Source organism: Theropithecus gelada, chromosome 5 (assembly GCF_003255815.1).
Source record: "Theropithecus gelada isolate Dixy chromosome 5, Tgel_1.0, whole genome shotgun sequence".
In the NCBI taxonomy this organism is placed as follows: domain Eukaryota; kingdom Metazoa; phylum Chordata; class Mammalia; order Primates; family Cercopithecidae; genus Theropithecus; species Theropithecus gelada.
The window spans coordinates 6,899,575-6,920,967 of record NC_037672.1 but is presented as its reverse complement, the minus strand read 5'-3'; the positions used below and the strand labels follow the sequence as shown (position 1 = coordinate 6,920,967).

Sequence of the window (21,393 nt, the reverse complement as noted above, 5' to 3'; positions counted from 1 at the left end):
CCAAAGCTCCCAGATCTGGTACTGGTATCCCAGCCTGCCTCATTCCAAGTTGTTAATTACCCTGCAAACCAACACTCGGATAATAACCCTCATGAACTAAGAAATACAAATGTGAAGCTGAGAAAGGAAGTCACTTTATCTATGAGGTGAAATTTATGGCCCTAATAATAATGGCACAGATAAAATTCCATAATAAATGGTCCAAGACAGACGGTATGAAATAAATAACAGTCCTTCCAACAGAAAAATTAAATTTCAAAGCTGAAGAGAGTCTAAAGTCTCCCTGCTCTACTGCCCTCTGCACCTCCTGTTTCTTCTCCATTCCTTCCTATAATGCGTTCGCTCTCTGTCCAACCTACATTCTTGCTAATCCAGACCTCTTCCCCAACCCCAGCGAAACCCGGGCCCTCTCCTCCTTCAGCAGCAGGTGGCAATGTGGCAAGGTGCAGGGGGAGCTGCCTTCCAATCCTTCTCCTCCCCTGCTCTTCCCTGAACCATTGCCTTCCTACCCCCTCTACTCCCAAAGCAAAAATAAAAAGGATGATAATATTTTCTCATCTAAGAGAACTTGCACTGAGACAGTGAGATACAATAAAATATGTGCTTGGAGTGCCATTCAAATAAAACAAAGCAACTAGTTCATGGAGTCATTCAACAAGCATATATCGAGCCCTGGGAGGAGGCAGGCACTGTTCTAGGCACCGGGGATGGAGCTACCAACGAACCAGGGTCAGGAGTCCTAAGAGGCAGCTGGATCCTGGGTGGAGGTGACAAGACCTGCTGATGGAGGGGATCTGAAGATAGATGGATAGATGATAGATAGATAGATAGATGGATAGATAGATAGATAAGGAGGAGAGAAAAGAAGTTAAGCCACTTTTCAGCTTTCTTTGCTCTACTGATTTTGCACAGAAAGCCAATGAGAAGCCAGCCGAATTGCACCCCAGAATCCTGGAAGGGCTGGCAGTGGGGGCAGCAGGTGCCTCCAGAGCGAGGGAGCAGGGTGAAGTGCGTGAGCACTGACTGGCCCCTCCTCAGAAGCAGCGGGGCTGGTCTCTGGCTCTGGGTGGCACAGTCAAGGGACCACCACTCCCCACCTGGCTGCGGGTGGAAAGGTGGAAGGTCCTTGGCTGGGGACCTCCATCCACTCCATCCACCCCTTCCCTCACCACTTCCCTTCCTTAAGGGAACTTGGGGGGAGATATTCCAAACTGCCTAAAAGGTCAAGTGCTAAAGAAAGAAACTGGCTGGCTCCTTTGAGGACTCCATCGTTCTTTTTTGGACATCTCTGCTTAGATCCTCAGAGAGAAGCCAGAAGCAAAGCCAGGTTTCCAGGAGAGGAAGGAGCACACTCAGAGAGGCCCTGGACATGCACAGTTACCCGCACTGGGCACTCCCGCCTCCAAGAATGACTCGTTTTGGCATCGGCTGTGTGCGTCCACCCCTGACTCCACTTGAATTCCCTATCATAAGTTTTGGTTTTGTCTGGAAATATTTTATGCCATTGTGAAGATATTTGAGGAAGAGCCAAAGGGAGCCGAAAGCTGCTTAGAGCCTCCTCTGTGATGAGCACTGTTCTCAGATGGCTGCTTCTGGTCTTGACCCCTGTCCTGCATGAGGTGTGCTAGGTCCGCAGTGAGAGGCAGGAGGCTGGATGCCGTCAGTTCCTCCTCCTTCTGCCATAGCAGAGGAGTGTGAGTCCCCACCCCACTGATGTTCACACGACTTCCCGGGGCATGGGCGGGCCTGAATCCCAGCCCTCTGCCTGAAGCAAAGCCTCCCAGCTGAGCGCAGCCTGGTCAGCCGAACCCTAACCGAGCTGTAGACCGCAGAGTAAGAAAAAATGGTTGGGAGTCACTGAGTTTGGGCTGGTTTGTTACACGATAATATTGCGGCTACAGTTGACTTACACAGAGAGGTTAAATGACTCACCTGGAGACACACAGCTATGAAGCAGCAGCCCCGCGATCATCCCCACTGCCCTGGGTCCTTGTACTAACTGGCCTCAAGCTGGGCACGGGTGGAGTCACAGTAACTTCCTAAAGGAGGACCCAGGATGCAGGTGCTGGGACTATTTGGGGATAAAAGGCAGGACTCAGTGACAGCAGTATCCTAATCCCGCCAGTGAGCAGAGAGCACTGTCCCATCATCCCACAGCAGGACTGTTCGCAGGCCAGGTCCTGGGAGAGTGCCAGCCTCCTGAGTCTGGCAGGAGGGCGCCTGGGGGCAGGTCCAGCCCCCCTGGCACTGTACAAGCTGGAGGGCCCTGCCAGAAGGCCTCGGGGACTCCAAGACCTGCCCACCCCAGGCTGCTGACTCAGCACCACTAGGTCTGAGTCAGCAAAAACCACTGTGCTGGGCCACACAGTGCCTTTGTGCAGAAATGCAAAAAGATGCCCGCTCCAGGTGACATAGGTGGCAGGGCTTGGCCAGGATGACTGAGGCAGCCTCTGCAGGAACTTAAAAAAGGCATTGTTTCCTCCAGCCAGGCACAGCCCAAGGAGAGAGTATGGCTGGATTTCAGCCCCTTCTGCCCTTGGACCAAGTGCCTTGCTTAGGACACAACCTGAACAACCAGACGCAGTAGCTCTAGAAGAGCGGGGTCGATGCCTCTTTGGCTCCTGCTGCCTGACAGTGAGCCCCACCCAGCAGTCAAGCCAAGAGCTGGCTCTGTCTCCCTGGCTCCCAGGACAGCAGCAGCACACAGTAGGCCCAGAGCAGTCAGTGTGTGTGCCATGGATGGACTATCAGTGACAATGGGGAGTGGCTACTCTAGGCTCCTGTCTGCAGCGTCCCCTTGTGTGTGTCAGGCTGGGGGTGGGGTATTGATCTGGGGTCTGGTCCAGTGTCCAGCAAACACCAGGAACCCAGCCCCGAGGCCGGGCATGGGGAAGCAGCAGCAGCTGGGAGCCCAGCTCCCCCAACCCCTGCTTTCAGCCCCGCACCTGCTGCCTGATGCTAAATTACTCTCGGCCACTCAGACAGAGCCATGGCTTGAGGGCCCCAGGGAGCAATGGGCTGAAGTTCTGTAGCAGAGGAGGGAGTTGATATGTGTTGGGAGGGAAAGGAGAGGAGAAAAGATGCGCTGGGAGGATGGGGGAGGGGGATCAGTTCCAGGCAGCAAAGCTGACCTCCACTCTCATCTAGGCTTCCCTGGGCAGGCAGTGCATGGAGAGGAGAGGGCTCTGGAGCGTCACGTGCCAGCCTGTATTCGATTCGTTCATTTTAAAAAGGGTCAAATCAAGTAAAATGTACTGGCCCAAGCAGCAGGGATGCAAAATCTTCCGGATAAACAAACGTGGACATTTAGGGAACAGAAGATGCCCAGATCAGCCCACCTCCAGAAGGCCCAGACAAAACAACCCTCAAATCCAAGGGAAAGGCAGTTCCAGAAAAGACGGACCAGTGGAACGGACCAGAGATGCTGGCTGGGAGAGACCCGAGAGAAGCCTCAGCAGCCACAGGCGTTGAACTCCTGTTACTTTCAGGATTAAAGCTGAGAAGGAAACCTCTGGACAGGCTTGTTACAACCCCTGCAGACCTCCGCTGACCTGCCCTGTGCACAGGCCCGAAGCAGCAGCCTTGCTTCCCTCTGACCCCTGCTGTCTTCCTCCTGAGCTCTTCAGCTGTGAACGTGTCTCCCTCTGAGCGCCCCCCCCACCTCTCCTTCCCACCCGCACCTTAAGTGATTTGTTTTCATTCTGTTTTTTAAAAATGACACGCATGGAGATAAAGCAGTGGCGGCACTTCCGTAGCTCTAAGCATGTCACAGGGCCCCCCCTTGAGCGCTTCACAGATGCTAACTCACTCACGCCTCACCACCACCCTTGGAGGCAGGCATCCCCATTTTACAGACGAGATCACCGAGGCGGGGAGAGGCGGGGTAAGGGGAAGAGCTGGGATGCAAAGCCAGGCGCAGATGTGTGCTTGGCTTCTGGGTCACCTGCCTCCAGCGTTACAGGGGAAAGGACGAGGGGTGGTCACACACCTGGGCTGTGAATGCCACCGCCGGGCACTGGCCACGTGATACCTTTCAAGGCTCCACGAGATAAGATGATGTCACAGGGCTGTAATTTCCATTTTCCCAAGAGGAAGCCAGGCCTGAAGGGGCCTGGGCAGAGGGTCCACAGCCGCTGCGTGGTGGATGGGGATAGGAACGCAGGACCATATCAACCTTCCTGGCTCAGCCCAAAGGCCACTTCTCAGCCCCTCACCAGCCTCCAAACTGCCCAGTGCTCTATCAGTCATCTCCGGCAGCCAGATCCCAGTCTCCTAGCTGAGATCACTCCTGCCTGTGAGCACCTGCAGATGGAAACGGAGCTGGCTCCTCTGGTGGAGGCAGGAAGCAAACACCTGCTTGCTAACTCCCATCTCCCCTACTCAGAAGCATCCCCATCAGCACAGGGCCCTGTCTGTGATGCTAAATGGAATCCACACATCACAGGTGGGTGCTGGCAGGGTTGGGGGCCCCAGGCACCCCCAAGCTCTGCAAGTAGATTCAAAAACTGCTACAACTTCAAAGAGAGGTGAGGAGTCAAGTTTGGTCAAGGCCAGCAAAAAGACAAACGTTAACCTCCTCTGACCCACAATTCCCTCTTAGCAATTTACCCTCAGATACACAGTCATGCATATAACCACAGGGACAGGTTGTGAGAATTGTGTGGTTAAGTGATTTCCTCATTGTGGGAACATCAGAAAGGGTCACACAGTAGGATCACAAAAAAGGCAATGTCTTCCTTCTGGAACCTTCCACTCCAGGATTACAGAAAGCCATGTATCTCTACCACCACTTCCTACCCCAACCCCACCTGGGCTTTTGCTCATGATTTCTCCTAGCTTGGAGGCCTCCTCTCCCAGGCCGATCCCTACTCATCTCCAGGGCTCAACTCAGAGGGCACTTCCTCCAGGAAGCCCTCCTTGACTGCTCACTGGTCAGCTGCCCACTCCATGGCCCCTGGGCCTTGTGTTGTCCCTGTTCATGTCACTCAGTCAGAGCAGACTCTGGAGGACAGGAACCTGGAGTGAGACTCCTGTGATTAGACCCCAGGCCTTCACCTGTCCTGACAAATGCTCAGAGAAACATCTGCTGAGCAGAACTCCTTTGCGGCTCAGGCAGAAGGCCTCCCAGGAGCACAGGAAAATGAGCCAGGCAGCAGGGAGGGACCTTACTCTAATGCTTCTGCTGCTTGGCCTCGGGCCACGCCAACCCTCTCCTCTGATTTGCTTCAAAGCTGAGGTGGGGCCCCTTTGTGCAGTGGGGGAAGGGTACATTTACCTTGCAGGGTTTAGGACTCCGCCTCCAGGGAAGTCCACCATTGTTGTTTGCTGACAGTCCGTGTGACAAATTGTTTTCTGCTGCAGAGCCAGACTGGATGTCTGGCTGGTCTCCAGAGGCCTCAAGGTCACTCGTAGAGTCATTCCCTGCCGCGGGGCGGCCTGAGACCAGCTCCTGTGTGCCAAGTTCCTGCTTGAACCCGCTGGGTCGCCAGAGCAGGTCCTGCCCTGGAGCATCTGATGGGTGGCAAGGAGTCACTGTGTGCCCTTCCAAGGGCTGGGGTCTACAGACCAGGCAAGGGGAATGCAGGAGTCCGCCATCCTGCACTGTAAAAGCGTCCCAGGGAGCCACGACACAAAGCTTGAGCCGACCCAAAGTGCTAGACAGACCCAGATGGGAATTCACGGCCTGAGAGAGTAAGTGGCTTCTGCCTTGGAAACATGATTTATTAGGGGATCGTTGGGTTAAGCTGCAAAGGTCATCTTGGCTTGCTTTAATGGATTTCCTGGGTTGCCTTTCTGCCCAGGCCCAGCACGTGAGCGCAGCAGGGGGGAGCATGAAGTGACAAGACGCCGGACGTCTGAGCTCCTGGGAGTCCTGGAGATGGCACCACGCTGCATCTCGCTGGCTCAGCAAGGGCTCAGCTGGCTGTCCTCAACTGTACCGGGTTTCTGTTCTCTCTCCGTCATGTTCCTGATGCTTAAAGCTAATGACGTTGTCCCAAAATACAGAGCGAGGTAGAAGGCGGATCACCAAACCAGTGCTGCAGGTCTCTTCCTGCTTGGAAATTATAGGGAAGCCCTGGGGTGGTCGAACCGACAAAGGGATCACCGCAGTGGTTTTCAATCTGGGGATTCCTTGAGGGGTGGTAACGGGGCCACAGGGTCTCCAGGGGGGTCCCTGAAAACCTAGGTGGACAGCATCATCTTTACTTCTTCCCCAGAAGCATCTAGCCAGACACTCGCACAGCAGTCACTAAATGCATATTGAATAAATAAATAGACAGATCTGTGGGTAAATCAATCCGGGAATACATGGATGAATGTGCTAACCCATCAGAAAACCCCATAAACGAATTTAAAGGGTGGAACTCAATGTGCTGAGGCTGCCTTTCTTACGTCTCAATGGCTCCCCAATTTTCCTCAAAATAAAACCCACTAGCTTCTATAATTGTACAACATAAGTCACATGAGATGCTAACATCAAGGGAAGCCCGGGGAGGAGTCTGTGGGAACTTTGTGTAATTTTCATTTCCAAACAAAAAGCTAACCTACGTTAAAATAAATCTACGCACGTTGACACTTCCTGGGGAGCCCTCAGTTCCTCGTCCTCGTCCTTGTTTGTCCTTCCCGGAAGGGACAGCCACTTCCAGGAGGGGACAGAATTGGAGAGGTAGTGGCTTTGGGCTTTTCCTTAAGCCCCTCCTCGGCCCCTTCCCAAAGAGAGAGGTAGCATCTCTGGTGGGTGAGCCTGGGTCAGGGTCTGGTGTGTGTCGTCCAAGCCCCCTGGACTCTCTCTTTGGGGGGCTACCCTCAGGATGGAAGTGCTCTTCTCCTGGGTCACCCACCTGATTCGGGGCATGAGTCTTTGTTCTCGGGGGAAGGAAGGGGCGCTGGATGGAAACGAGGCAGTGACTGCTTGTAGCTGGCTTGACAAGCGCATGCTTTACCCACTTCCCCTCCAGGGGAACATCTGCAGTTCAGTTTTATGCCTCAGGGCCTTTGCACATGCGTTCCCTCATATGGCAGCACCCTTCCCACCTCACCCACAGGACGCTGCTCAGCCATTCCTTTGTGGCTGACTTCCAATTCTCCCAAGCCAAGTAGAAGTGACCCTTGCCTTCATCCTGTCGCTCAGGGCACAGGTGACACTTGTGTGCGTGCTGATTTACTCACAGGAGTATCTCTCCCATTGTCCTGTGAGGTCCTGGAGCTGGGATCAACATTGACTCATCTCTTCTACATACCACATGGCCTGGCATCCAGTGGATATCGACAGACATTTTTGGAGTGAATGGACTGATTAGAAAGTTCTGGTTGGTTTTAATGTTTTTAAATGTAAAATATGTAATGATTTAAGTTAGGGATTTCACTTAGTAGACAAAAAAAATCCTTTAAAACATGGGAAGGACCCCAGGGGCAGAAAAATCACAAAACAATTCTTCATGGCTGATCATGTTCAGAGCTGCGAGATCCGTCCTGGGCTCTTGGCCTCAGCATTGGCGAACCTCGGGCTGTAATTCTTTGCCGCAGGAGACTGGCCTGGGTATTGTAGGATGTTTCATAGCATCCCTGGCCTCTACCCACCAGATGCCAGTAGCAGCGTCCCAGCTGTGACAACCCAAAATGTCTCCAGACATGGCCAGATTTTCCCTGGGGGCTAAAACAGCACCCAGTTGAGAACCTCTGGGCCAATCATTCAATAGGCTTTGGTACAATAAATATTTCCTCTGCTGCCTCGACATTGCCGAAGCCAAACTCCTCAGAATTTGCCAGGCACAGGCCAGCATTTCTCTCAGGCTCTGACATTGAACACAAAATCCCTAAGCCGAAGGCAAAACCACTTGCCACTAAATGAGGACTTTGATTGCTACCAATTTCTTAAAGCACTCTCTGAAGGTTCTGCTTCAAATATTTATGGAGTCTATGAAATGGCTCCAGAGAATGAGTGGCCCTATTACATTTATAACTCCAGCGGTGATTTATGGACCTGGGAATTGCTGCAAATGCTTTGTCTAAGCTCTTGGTGAAAAGCCAGGATCCTCGCTGGGCTCAGGAGCTCGGAGGGTGCTGGGGCGTCATCGGCTTGGAGGGCAGGACAGGGCATTCCGCCTTTTTCTTGCAGACGTTGTGCGGAGAGTCCTGGTTCCACAGTGACCGCTGCCAGGCACGTTCCAGGATCAAGCGTGGACACCAAGGACAGAGGGAGCTGCAGGCAAGAGGACAGTGAAATGGTCTCTGCGTCCAAATGTTTGTAAAAGCCCCTCCGTTCACACGTTTAATCAAAGGAAGAGACGACAAGGATAGCTAACAGTTACGGGGCACTTTCTGTGCCTGGCACCAAATACTCTTCACACATTGGCTCACTTCCTTTGGTGACAGTTCAGTGAGACACACGCTGTCCTCACTGTATTCTGGGTCAGAAAATGAGATTGGGGCAGCGTGAGACTCCCCCTCCACGTCATGCGGCAGGTGCTTGACAATACAGTCAAGAGTCCTGTAGAGTGGATGTCCTCTATAAATTTTCTGCTTCCCAGTGACGAGAGAAAGTGACTTTCCCTTGAAAGAGGAACTAATGTCTTGCTGGTTGCAAACCTCATGCCCAGTACATCTCAGGGCTTTCCCCAAATGTGCCATCTTACTTGCCTTCACTTAGTTCCCCCAACAAGCTATCATCAGGCCCACTTTATAGATGAAAACCCACTTAACAGTTTGAGATTCTAAATGCCTTCACTAAATGCATTAGCTCTGAAGTGGCTGGCTCAGAGTTCAAAGCTAAGCCCATCTGATTTCAAATCTCCACTCTTTCTACGTCTCCTTTCCAGTCACTATTGTGCCTGTGATCCCTTCACGACCAGCATCTCACACCTCTCAGGCACCTTTTCTGCAAATGACAGGAAGGACCGCCTCACCAGGTAACATGTGAGTCCTGCTAATGCCTCTTCTCCTTCCTCTAAAGGGTGTGTCAGGTGTGTCTGTGCCTTGCCAGACAGATCTGCAAAATGGAGCCAACTTCTCCACCAGTCCCAGGAGGCAAGAGCAGCCGCAGGTTTGCAATGTGCAGGGCCTTCTGCCTTGCCGGTGGAAGACGGCTGAAGAAGAGGCTGGACAGCAGAGGCAGGGACTCGGCGATCACTATGTGGCAAGCCTGACCCTGTCCCTGCCCTCAAAGCACTTCCAATCCAGTGGGGGAGGCAGACACATAAACTCGATATTATGCTGCAGTGTTCAAGCCCAAAGAGAGACCCACGGTGCTGACGAAGCCTCCAGGACAGAAGTGACGATTGCACACTGAAGATCTGGGAAGGCCTCCTGGAGGCAGTGTCTGAGCTCGGCTTTTGGGGAGGAGCAGGATTCTGTTATGTGTTTAAAACGCAAGGTCATTCTGGGCTGACTAATGTGTGCATAGAGTCTGGACTCCATCTTATAATAATAATAATAATGACAGTCGGCCTGGCTCATGCCCGTAATCCCAGCACTGTGGGAGGCTGAGGTGGGTGGCTCACCTGAGGTCAGGAGTTCGAGACCACCCTGGTCAACATAGTAAAACCCTGTCTCTACTAAAAATACAAAAATTAGCTGGGTGTGGTGGTGCACGCCTGTAATCTCAGCTACTCAAAAGGCTGAGGCAGGAGAACCGCTCAAAGCTGGGAGGCAGAGGTTGCAGTGAGCCGAGATCGTGCCTCTGCCCTCCAGCCTGGGCAACAGAGGGAGAATTCATCTCAAAATAATAACAATAATAATAATAATAATGATAGTTTAAGCAATATGAAACTACTGTTTTTGAGGGAAAGAGTAGTATAATATTGGCAATTTCCTAGGGTTCAATCTACAACAGTTTACTGAGTTCTTACAATGTATCCTTCCAAGGGCTTTCCATGTATTGATTCATTGCATCTTTACAAAATACCAAGGAGATAAGTGTTATTATTATTATCCCATCATACAGATGAAGCAACAGAAGCTCAGAGAGGTGAAGTGATGTGCCCAAGGCCACACAGCTAATAGGAGGCTGCTGCAAGATTTGAACTCAGGCCATATGGCTCTCAAGCCTGCATGAACCCCCACCACAGTAACAGCTGAACCCTGGGATGCAGTGTTGGATGTTCAGTGGGTGAGTGATAGGATGAGGCTGACATTACAGAGGGCTAAACATTTCCTCATTCACTAAAGATTTGTCAGCCTTTTCAGGACATGTTTGTGTACTCTTAAGCTCTCTTCTCCTCTTTTCGCTAAGCTCAACCATACAGTAATAGAATTGTGTGACATGTGACAAATTTAGTTACTGCCCTTCAAAACTCCATGCCTCATTTTCCTTGTAGATCACGAATCTCCTGGTGTCATTATTTAACAAGTTTGTTTTCAGCATGGGAAGCTCTTCCCCAAAACCAGCCCAGATACGTGGCTTGTGGTCTGTTTTTGCCCAAGGCAAGGAGCTGTGTTCCCAGATGCTCATGATGACTGGACAGAACCAAGACTGCAGCGAAAATGTAGTGCTGGGAACCAGGGGCAGGTGCTGTGCGCCTTCCAGAGAAAGAGCCTGATGGCCCCTGTCTCTGGCTAACTACTCACCCAACAATTGCTTCTGAAGGCCTCCTGCGGGCCAGGTACCATGCAAAGCATGGGGAAAAAGTTTAAATTGACATTCTGCTATCTTGCTGCAAAGAAACAGAAGTCCCTATGGACTTGAAATGATTTCCAACAGAGGAAATCATTTCCAGTCCATAGCATTTCCAGTCCAGTGGGATGCTGTGTCTGTGGTGATGACTTTGACGAAAGCTGAAGAACACCCGGCAAACTTGGAACCATAAGGGTATTGAGATGCGTTTTTGGTTTCTCCGTTCATGCAACATGTTACTTCACCTACTTCCTCACAAGCTTTGCTACAGGTTTCCGGCCAGTATCCCGAGAGCAGACACCGGAGAGCTTGTTCTCACACTGAGCTCCAGATTGGAACTTTGAGGGAGGGAGGAGGGGACTGTTCCTTTCCCCCTAACCCCGCCCCATCCAGGCCACGCACCATCTGGCCACGTAACAATCAGAGGGTCAGAAGGAACCAGGCGCCCTGGGTTGGGAGCCCAGCCTAGCCCAGCCGCTTATGAGCTGGGTGAAATTTGCCCCCTCTGTGCCTCATCTTTTCTCACAGGTAAAGTGGAGCTGATGCTGATATCTGTTTGGTGAGCCCTTTGTGGGACTGGATGAGCCAATGCCGGCGCAGTAAGATTTGGGTGTGTTTTCTGTTTCGCTGCTGTTGCCATCACTGTCGTCATTATCCTCTTCTCATCTCCTCTCTACCTCCTCATACTTCATGCTCCAGCGATGTTGCTTGCCATGCCTCCAAATGCCTCATGGGCACTCACCCTCCCATCTCTTTGCAAGTGTTCCCTTCACCTAAAATGTTTTCTTCTTTTTCTTCTCTTTCTTTCTTTCTCTTTCTTTCTTTCTTTATTTCTCTCTCCTTCCTTCCTTTCTTTCTCTTTCTTTCCTTCCTTCCTTCCTTTCTTTCTCCTTCCTTCCCTTCCCTTCCCTCCCTCCCTTCCTCCCTCTCTTCCTTCCTTCCTTCCTTCCTTCCTTCCTTCCTTCCTTCCTTCCTTCCTTCCTTCCTTCCTTCCTCTCTCTCTCTCTCTCCTTCTCTCTTTCTTTCTTAGATGGAGTCTCGCTCTGTTGCCCAGGCTGGAGTGCAGTGACACAATCTTGGCTCACTACAACATTGGCCTCCAGGGTTCAAGCAATTCTCCTGCCTCAGCCTCCCGAGTAGCTGAGACTACAGGCATGCACCACCATGCCCAGCTCATTTTTGTATTTTTAGTAGAGACGGGGTTTCACCATGTTGGCCAGCTAGTCTCAAACTCCTGACCTCAAGTGATTCGCCCACCTCGGCCCCTCGAAGTGCTGGGATGACAGGCGTGAGCCACCGCGCCCAGGCTGCCTGGAATATCTTCTACCCACTGCCGATAAGGTAGATCAAAATTAAAAATCAGAGGTAATTAACCTAGGAATGATCAAAGCTTTGTTTTTATTCCTAGATAAGAAGTCATTTAAAATGAAATTTACCAGTCAGAAAAAAAAAGTTTAAGGTCAATAACAATCGCTATCATTTTTTTTGAATACCTCCCCTATTTTTGATTCCAGGCACTATAATAAATACTTCATATACATGATTTCACTGAACTGTCCCAACAAGCCTGCGAGGTAAATATTATTGTCTCTTTCATCTTTTAGATAAAATGAATTAATGTAATCATGGAGGCAGGAAAGAAGCCATAGGGATAAAAGAAGGGAGAAAAAATACAATCAGCTGAAATAAAATAAGAGCAGTTTTCCTTCTGAGTAACGGCTGCTTTCTGTTTTTTTTTTTTTTTCTGTGAGCACCTCTGATGTGCCAGGCACACACTCAGCTCTGCCTGCCTGATTTCTCCTCCTAACAGTAACAGACAGGCAGCCGCATTTCACAGCTGAGAGTTACGTGCAGGCAGAGGAAGTACTTGCCCAACGTCACACGGAACTAAAAAGGGGTAGGACTGGGACTTGAACTCAGATCTGCCAGACTCCAAAGCTCATAAGTAAAATAAGTTTTCTCTGGGAAGACAGAGGGGAGTGCTGCTCTGGCAATGACTGATTGGGATCTTTGGGACCAAACCTGCAGTAAGTGCAACTAGAAAAGCTAGGGGGACTGTAGCAAAACATTTGTCTGGAGCCATCTGAGAGCTACCAAGGATATGAGGACTTGTGGGACCAAACTTGAAAACAGAAGAGAAGCCAAAAAAAGCGGGCAGGACACTTGAGGACGTATTTCCCCTCGAGGTGAAGGCAGGGTCTGTGCAGGAAAGAGCCAACTGAGAAGGTGAAAAGCTAAGGAGAGCTCTGAGCAGCCTCTTGGGTCCGACAGGGGAAAGGGCTCTGAAATACTCGACTGGCTTTTATGCCCTAGGAGTGAGCGTGAACCAGAAACGCAGCAGACCTCCTGAGCACTGGAACTCCTCGTCGACTCAGCCCTGATGTGAGGAAGATGATCTGCCCTGACCAGAACAAAGGAAGTCCTCTGTGGATGGAGATACTGTCAGGCCTCAAATTGTATCGTCAATGTTTCATACACGATGTCCAGCATCCACTAAAAGTCACCAGACAGCCGGGAGTGGTGGCTCACACCGGTAATCTCAGCACTTTGGGACGCCAAGGTGGGCAGATCAGGAGGTCAGGAGTTTGGGACCAGCCTGGCCAACAGAGTGAAACCCCATCTCTACTAATAATACAAAAATTAGCTGGGCGTGGTGTTGGGCACCTGTAATCCCCAGATACATGGGAGGCTGAGGCAGGAGAATTACTTGAAACCAGGAGGCAGAGGCTGCAGTGAGCCAAGATCGTGCCATTGCACTCCAGCCTGGGCAACAGAGCAAGACTCCTCAAAAAAAAAAAAAAAGTCACCAGACCTAGGACACATGATTTGACCAGAAACAAACATTGAAATTAGACCATAGAAAGAGACTGAGGGTGAAACCTGGGGGGCTGCTGGGGAGTGGGTTGTGTTCCATTTCTTGACTTGGTGCTGTCTTTCTAGGTGCATATCGCTTGGATAATTTGCTAAGCTGTACATGTGTTGTACTTTCAATAACAAAGTTCATTTAGGAAATGAGGTGACAGGTGCCTTCTCACCTTCAGAGAATCCAGCTGGGCTGTCTGTGCTGGCCACTCCGGCTCGGGAACAGGCCAGGACTCTGAAGACGATGAGCTTTGGAGGACACTGTCCATTTCAGGATTCAAGAGGTATGTCTGAGCTGGAAGGGAAAATTCTCAGTCAAGCCTCCACCCAGGAACCTAGGTGAAAAGTCTACAAGTGTCTTGGCCCTGCCATAACCCTCTTCACTCTCTAGCCATTCCCAGATCATTCCTAGATCCCATGCCCTGGGGCAGAGGCCCTCTCAGATGCCTTTGAGCTCTCCAAGCACGTCACCCACACGCCTCTGATGGTGCTCTCATGATCTTGGAACATCCCAGAAATCTGCCTGCCTGCCTCGCCTTCCCCTACCTGGCTGCAAGCTCATTCCATGCAGGGACCACAGCCTGCGCAAGCCGGCTTAGCTTCGTAAGCCCAGAAACACCTATGTGGGATCTGGCATGTGGTGGCCCTCCAGACATGTCCAGTGAAAAAATAACCCAATTGGTCTAGTACACGTCCTTCTTTGAAAGGGGATGAAGCTGAGCCAGAGAGGGGAGGAGACTTGCCTGGGGCCACAGAGAGAAAATTAGTGACAGAAGCAGACCAGCTAGGATCTGTGCCTCTCCAACTGTGAGAACAGGTGCCAAGTCAGGGTGTAGGGACAGAAGGCCAAGGTAGAGAAGGACAGGCCCATCCTGAGGCATCAAAGACTGAGAACAGTTTTCTCTGCTTGTGTACTGACATCATGCTATGTGCCAGGGGCCAGACATTCCAGAGGAAGGTCATGTTTTCCTCCTGTTAAAGAGTGTATGGCTCAGAGAGGTTAATGAACTCATCTAAGACCACACAGCTGGCAAGAATAGAATCTAGAAATAAGAACCACTAGATGAACAGATCTCAATAGCAGCTCGGTCTTAAAGGTAACACCATCCAGACATTCTACATGTTTTTATCAAGCACCTGATCCAAACACAACACTAAACAAATCCTTGCGACCCCCATTCCACCCCCACGCTGCGGGTAGTAAGCTGCGCTTAAACAAGACCCAACCAAATACCACCTGTTTCCCCAAAACTATTGAAATAAAAAAAAAGTTAAAGAAGGCCCAGGAAAATTCTGTCTGGTCAGGTAGTGGCTTAATTTTCTTTTTAATAATAAAAATAGGCCAGGCGCAGTGGCTCACACCTGTAATCCCAGCACTTTGGGAGGCCGAGGCAGGCAGATCACATGAGGTCAGGAGTTCCAGACCAGCCTGGCCAACATGGAGAAACCCTGTCTCTACAAAAACACAAAAATTAGCCAGGCATGATAGTGGGTGCCTGTAATCTCAGCTACTGGGGAGGCTGAGGTGGGAGAATTGCTTGAACCAAGGAGGTGGAGGTTGCAGTGAGCCGAGATCACGCCATTGCACTCCAGCGTGGGTGACAGAGCGAGACTCCATCTCAAAAATAAATAAATAAATGAATAATAAAAACAACAGAACCAAAAAAAAAAGCACTCATGTTACCATCTCTCTGAGTAACCATGGCTAGTACTTTAGTTGCTGTCCTAGCCTAAGTTGCAGATCAGACCCAGACGTGCACATAGAATCATACAGTTATAATTATACGAAACATTCCCTATCCTAACAGTTTTTTTTTTCTTTTTTTGAGATGGAATCCCACTCTTTGACCAGGCTGGAGTGCAGTGGCATGATCTCGGCTCACTGCAACCTCCTCCTCCCGGGTTCCAGCAATTCTCCTGCCTCAGCCTCCCGAGTAGCTGGGACTACAGGCGCCCACCACCACACCTGGCTAATTTTTGTATTTTTAGTAAAGACGAGGTCTCACCATGTTGGCCAGGATGGTGTCAATCTCTTGACCTTGTGATCTGCCCTCCTCGGCCTCCCAAAGTGCTGGGATTACAGGCACGAGCCACCATGCCTGGCCCATATCCTAACAGTTTTAAACTTAGTAGAACATGGTAATTCCCATGCTGTTGCATGGCGTTTTTCAGTACCATTTTAATGACTATGTTGTATTTCACTGATTATATGGGCTCGTTAACAATATTGAGGGTTTCCCCCAGTTTTTCACTATTGTAGATGCACTGGCAGGAACATACAGAATTATCTACCTAGGATGAGTTTCCAGGAGTGAAACTCTAGCGCTGAGGAATTTGAACGTTTGTATTTTTCCAGTGTGTTCTCATTGTGAAATAAGAAGACAACGCCACACGGGAAAGGGGGAGGGAGAAGTGGGTCCCATTCCTTTTAGTAGCATGAACGTGACAGTGGGCATCTCCCCCCTGGCCCACCAGTCACAGCGTCCTGCTGGCCTGGACTTAGTTTCTGAGTACACACGCTTTTCCTGATCAAAAATCACACTGACCTCTTAGAGCTGCCGTCATCTCAGACTTGATGTCCAGGTGGTGGCTTGTCTGCAAGAAAAGACACCTTGGCAGTTATTCCGCGTGGCACTGGAGGGACAGCCTTGCACAGAGGACGGCAACTGGGCCAAGCAGGGCCATCACCCCTCCCCGAAAAAACTGCATTCTGTGTAGGACCAGCCCTGCCTGTGTGCGTGAAGACCTCCCTCCTCTTCTCTCCAGGATGCTCGAAGGAGAACAGGAATTGGTTTTGCTCTTAGGAAACACGGGCACAGAAAAATGATTCCATTTCCTTTTCTCAAATTAAATCTCCAAATGGAGATGGTAATAAAAGTGCTTTAGAAACCGCTATTAAAAAACATTTTAATGAGGACATCCGGCGCTCTGATGTCTCCCCTGGGGCCCCTGATTCAATCACCCAGGAATTCAGGTCGGGCTTGGGTCTGAGTGCACCACCGCACAGACCAGTGTCCTCCTGGTTCCGCACTGCACGGGGCGGGTGAGAAGTGAGATGGCAACGATCACTCAACCAATTGGCCCACGGCCCCCAGGTGGTTGAGCAAGAACAACTGCTGCATCTTCAAGGCAGGTGAGAGTTGTTTCCAGACCGGCAGCCTGGATCTCGCTTCCTCCTGGGTGTTTCCGAGGGGGCAGGGGCCTGTGTGCAGTGCTGCTGCGATAACTGTCTTCCCTGTCTCCACTTCCAACACCCTGGTCACACTCTTCCTCCAGGTATAGGAGGCCATCTCCATGTCTGGATGGGCCCTGCCCTCTCTTTCGGTCTCTGGTGAACTTCTACATAGATGTCAAGGCCCAAGTCAAATGTTGCCTCCTCTGAGAAGTCTTCCCTGACTCTACCTGGCAGAGTTCAGCCACTTGCCTCTCACACAGCCCCTCCTGTGCTGCAGCTGCACCTGGGCTCTGTGAGGGTCCCCTCTAACCTGAATTGATTGGTGCAGGGCCTAATACTCAGGGACATGGGTAATGGCTCAGCCGTCTTCTGGTAGTGACCGGATCACACCAGCACTCCTGGGAGCCTTCGGTACCAGGCACAATGCCTGCTCCTGAACGGTGCTCTTAGAGCACTTTGCTGTCGCCCCTATCAACACTGCTGTGGCTTCAAGCACCATGGACTCTCCCACCCCCGTGCCTGTGCCCAAGCAGGTCTCGCAGCCTTGAGACCTTCACTCCATCCTTCCAGCTGTTAAATCCTGCTTTCTGTCCTTCAAGGCCTGGCCTGAGTGCTTCCTCCTCCTGGAGTCTGTCTCTCTCTCCTCTCTGCTTATTTCCAGCGCTTTGAATGAATGCCTTTTATTGCCCCTGGGTTTAGAGTCAGGTGTCTCCTCATTAGATAGAGGCTCCTTCAATGCGAGACTGAGGTTCTGTTTGCCTTCGTAGAGGATACACCAGCAGAGCAGCCTCAGGTGCACTCAACTGACTTCTGGGTGGCCCTGCATTCAGTATGTGATTGGGGTGCAAGGACCCTTGTCTGCTTCCAGCTCCTCAACAACCGCATGGGCCTGGAGTGGCTGGAGAGGGGCTGTGTGAGAGGCAGAGCTGGGCTTTCTCAGACTGAGTCCTGGCTCTGCCACTCACCGATTCCGTGATCCTGGTCAAGTCAGTTGAGTTCTCTGAGCCTCACCCTCTCCATCTGCGGAACGGAAATACAGGACCAATATGTTCTTTGTAGGAGTCCACCAGATTGAAATGAGAAGGAACGTCCACTAAATGCCAGTGACACAGGGTAAGGGACAGATGAAGACTTGTGCTACACTCTCCCAAGCCCTGCCTCTCTCCCCACGCAGACTTTTAGGGGAATATTCTAAGTTCCATAAAGGCAGGAGTTAAAGAGAAAATAATTGCCTGGATCCTTGGAGGCCCAGGCTTGGGGATTTGCAGATTTAATGAATTGGGGGAGTTCAGGGTTTTGAGGGACAATTCTTCAATCATCTGAGTGTGACTGCCCCTTTTTTAGACCAGATTCCATTTCCAAAGGCCCGCAACTAGATCTCGTTGACAAATACCCAGAGGAAAGCAGGAGGTGGCAGGAGGAGGAAACAGCAGGGCGAGAGGAGGTAAAATTAGCATCTTCCTTACTAGGTCACCTACCTCTTTGCCCCGACCGGATGACTCTCCCCTGCTAGTGTGCCCAAGGCCCCTGGCTGCTCCCAGGGGAGCAAAACTGAGGGTTTGCTTAGAGGTGCCCCAAAAGCTGTTGGGTGCCTGTGTGTGACAGGTGCGGTGCCAGGCATCTGACATGGGGTCTTATTCAAACCTCACAGAGCCCCATGGGGGGACAGCAGCCTCCACCCGGCCGAAGACGACAGGTGGCTTAGGCAGGTGAAGGGCAAGTGCCAAGTTCATGAGATGGGTAATTATTGAGAATGAAGGTGTCATCATCTGCTGGTGAATCTCCGTGCCCAGAGAGAGGACAGGAAACCATCCCCCAGGAGCACAGGAAGCTCAGGAGTCCTCTGTTCTCTGATGGGAACTTCTGTTTATAGACTGGACCTCAGGTCAGACCCTAGGGGTGGGCAGGAGAGCCAGCTGCCATCCTAGCCAGTGCTGTGACCCAGGTGAGCCCCGGCACCCCTCTTCTCCTCTCCTTTGGTACCCGGGCCTCTGCCTCCAAGGTCTCAGGGACAGGGTAACCGAGTACAGACAGCAAAGGTGTCTCATTTCACGCTTGTGAATATCAACAGACTAGGTCCAGGCAAAACACAGGAAAAATAAAAGGCCCCCTGGGGCTAGGGGTCAGTGGGGGCATAGGAGAGGAAGCAAAACAGGTCCAGCAAGGTGCCCTGAGCCCTGCTCACTCAAGGCGTCCAGGGGACAAGGTGGAATTAAGAACTCCAGAGAGGTTTTGGGAATCTGAGAACAGCTGGAGCCTGCCTTCCCTGAGGGCCCATCTCCAGCTAACATCAGGGAGGTGGCAAGACCCGTGTTCCCAGCAGAAGAAAAAGTGACTTTTGCCATGGCCAGCCTGATTCCCTCCATCTCCAGAACAGGCACCTGAGCTGGAGAGAATCAGCACAGCAGGAGGAAGGAAGCCAGGGCGGATACAAGGGTGACCCATGGATGCTAGTGACCCAGACGGTACAACAGCAGATGCCAGCACAGACGGCGGCGCCAGCACCCATGGCCCCCAGCCCATTGCCACATGCCTGTGGAAAGGGCACTGGGGCTGAACCGACTGAGGCTCAATTTCCACCACCCACCCAAACCAGGACAAGCAAAGAAAATGGAAATACAAAGATTCAGTCATGTGCGGGGAGGGGAGGTGGTCACCGACGGCTGCCTGCATGGGCACCAGGCCACGCCACCTCCTCCTGAAAGGGTAGAGCTTAGTGGCCCCAGCCCGAGGCCCAGCCCCCACCCCCTCAACAGCCCTGGGATGTGCTGAGGCTCAGGGTCCCCTGTGGACCCTTGCAGCAGGATGCTGGGAAGGTGGAGTAAGCAGATCCAGGGAGAGCGTGCGAGTCGGAGGGCAGCGTGGCTTGGCTGGATAAATGAAGGCAGCCTGTCCAATTGGGACCCTAGCCCAGCCCATGCCCCCGTCCCAAAGGTAGGGGCCAGAGAATGGGAGCGTCTCAGGACACTGTGGGCACCAGGAGCCCAGGACCCTCCAGGGGTGTTCCTGGAAGGTACATCAACCCTCCACTGCCTGGCTGGAGTTCCCAGGACCTGTCCCTTGCTGCTCTGGCACTTCCCACCTCCAGCCCATCAGAGTCTCCTCAGCCATCCTGGCAGTCCTCCTGGGCTCCTATCCAGAGCCCAAAGGCCTCCATCGGGAATTCCATCTGTGTCCTCTGAATCGAGAGTTACTGTCCATCAAGCAAGCAGCACTGGATCCGCTTCCTGCCTGGCTACCAGTAGGAGGAGCTGCCAACGCCACTCCCACCCTGCTCTCCACTAAGAACTGAGATGCAGACACCCCGCCGGGGCACAGGTGCCTATGACCTCCCATCCAGCCCAGCCTCTCCCCACTCCTCCCCATGGCTTCCCATCAGCCCAGCCTCCCCCCACTCCTCCCCTGGGGATCACTCTGCAGCCTGGAGTTCTCTGAATTTCTGAAACACACCATACTTTTTTTTCACTTTCAAAAGGTCTGTCAGGGATACCCTGGTCCACGGAAGCATGTCCGGGCCCAGAAGCACATCCTTATAGGAGATGAATGAATCCGTCTGATGACATTATTATAATAACTCTTCTGGCTCTCATTCTGGGCACTCAAGTGACAGATGAGGAAATGAATGAAAAAATTTGATTTTCCAGATAATTCTACCATAGGGAGAGAATATGCTGACAAGTTTTCAGCCATCCATCAGATACTTCAACCTGCATAATAGTTCTATTTCTCATAGGAAACTTAAAAATTAATGTTCCAGTGTATACATCATTCTCTGTGAGTTTGGTCATTGTAAGTCAGTCTATCCAACCCCAGTGAACATTTCAATTCTAGCTCCATGGCCTATGAGAGTGGGGAGCAGCCCTTGGAAGGTGGGCCACTGCTATGATGTCCCCTCAGCAGACAGACAGCTGGCCTTCCAGGGTGACACCAGTTGCATTTGCTATTTGATACTTTCACAACCTGGAACTCTGCTTTCGATTTTTTTTTTTTTTTGACAGAGTCTTGCTCTGTCACCAGGCTGGAGTGCAGTGGTGTGATCTCGGCTCACTGAAACCTCCACTTCCCGGGTTCAAGAGATTCTCTTGCCTCAGCCTCCTGAGTAGCTGGGACTACAGACATGCACCACCACACCTGGCTCATTTTTGTATTTTTAGTAGAGACGGGGTTTCACCATGTTGGCCAGGATGGTCTCGATCTCCTGACCTTGTGATCTGCCTGCCTTGGCCTCCCAAAGTGCTGGGATTACAGGCGTGAGCCACCGTACCCAGCCTGCTTTCAGTTTTATCTCACTTAACCCCCAGATATCAGGTCTGTAGTGGATCTCAAGGACTATGAAGGCACTTTGACAAAATTCTGCTCTCTTTTCTCACCCCTATTCTAGTTCTGAAGGAGTCTTGTACCCCTTGGGCAAAGAGAAGAACAAGAGACTGGGAGCTTGGGGCTCTGGATTCAAGTTCTGCCTATGGACCGAGTCAACAAATGGCCCTGAACATGCCTCTTGGCCTCCAGGCCTCCATCTCTGTTGTGCAATGATTTGGACCAGAAGGGACCTCTGAAGGCTGTGAGGGAAAGGAAGGGTCAGAGGAGGTTGGCCTTGCAGAGACCAGGCTGGGCAGAGCTGCAGAGGGAGACTCAGACCTGGTGCCGAGGGACTGAGAGCAAGTCCCATAGGCAGAGCCTGGAGGGACCGTGGAAAACAGCCCTGGCTGTGTTTACCGTGGGAGCTGCGTCTCACCCGCGTACA

General features: G+C 51.5%; 1 protein-coding gene across 1 annotated transcript in view; it reads right to left on the bottom strand.

Annotated features, from left to right (window-relative positions):
• Nucleotides 1-7,957: 7,957 nt before the first annotated feature.
• The window catches only part of C5H4orf50 (chromosome 5 C4orf50 homolog), a 29,345-nt gene continuing 15,909 nt past the window's right edge, over nt 7,958-21,393 (bottom strand). Inside the window, exons 5-7 of the mRNA XM_025386709.1 lie at nt 16,021-16,069; nt 13,648-13,769; nt 7,958-8,203 (exon numbers count right to left, since the gene is read on the bottom strand). Coding sequence (XP_025242494.1) covers nt 7,958-8,203; nt 13,648-13,769; nt 16,021-16,069 — 417 coding nt within the window. The remainder of the gene's footprint in view (nt 8,204-13,647; nt 13,770-16,020; nt 16,070-21,393) is intronic.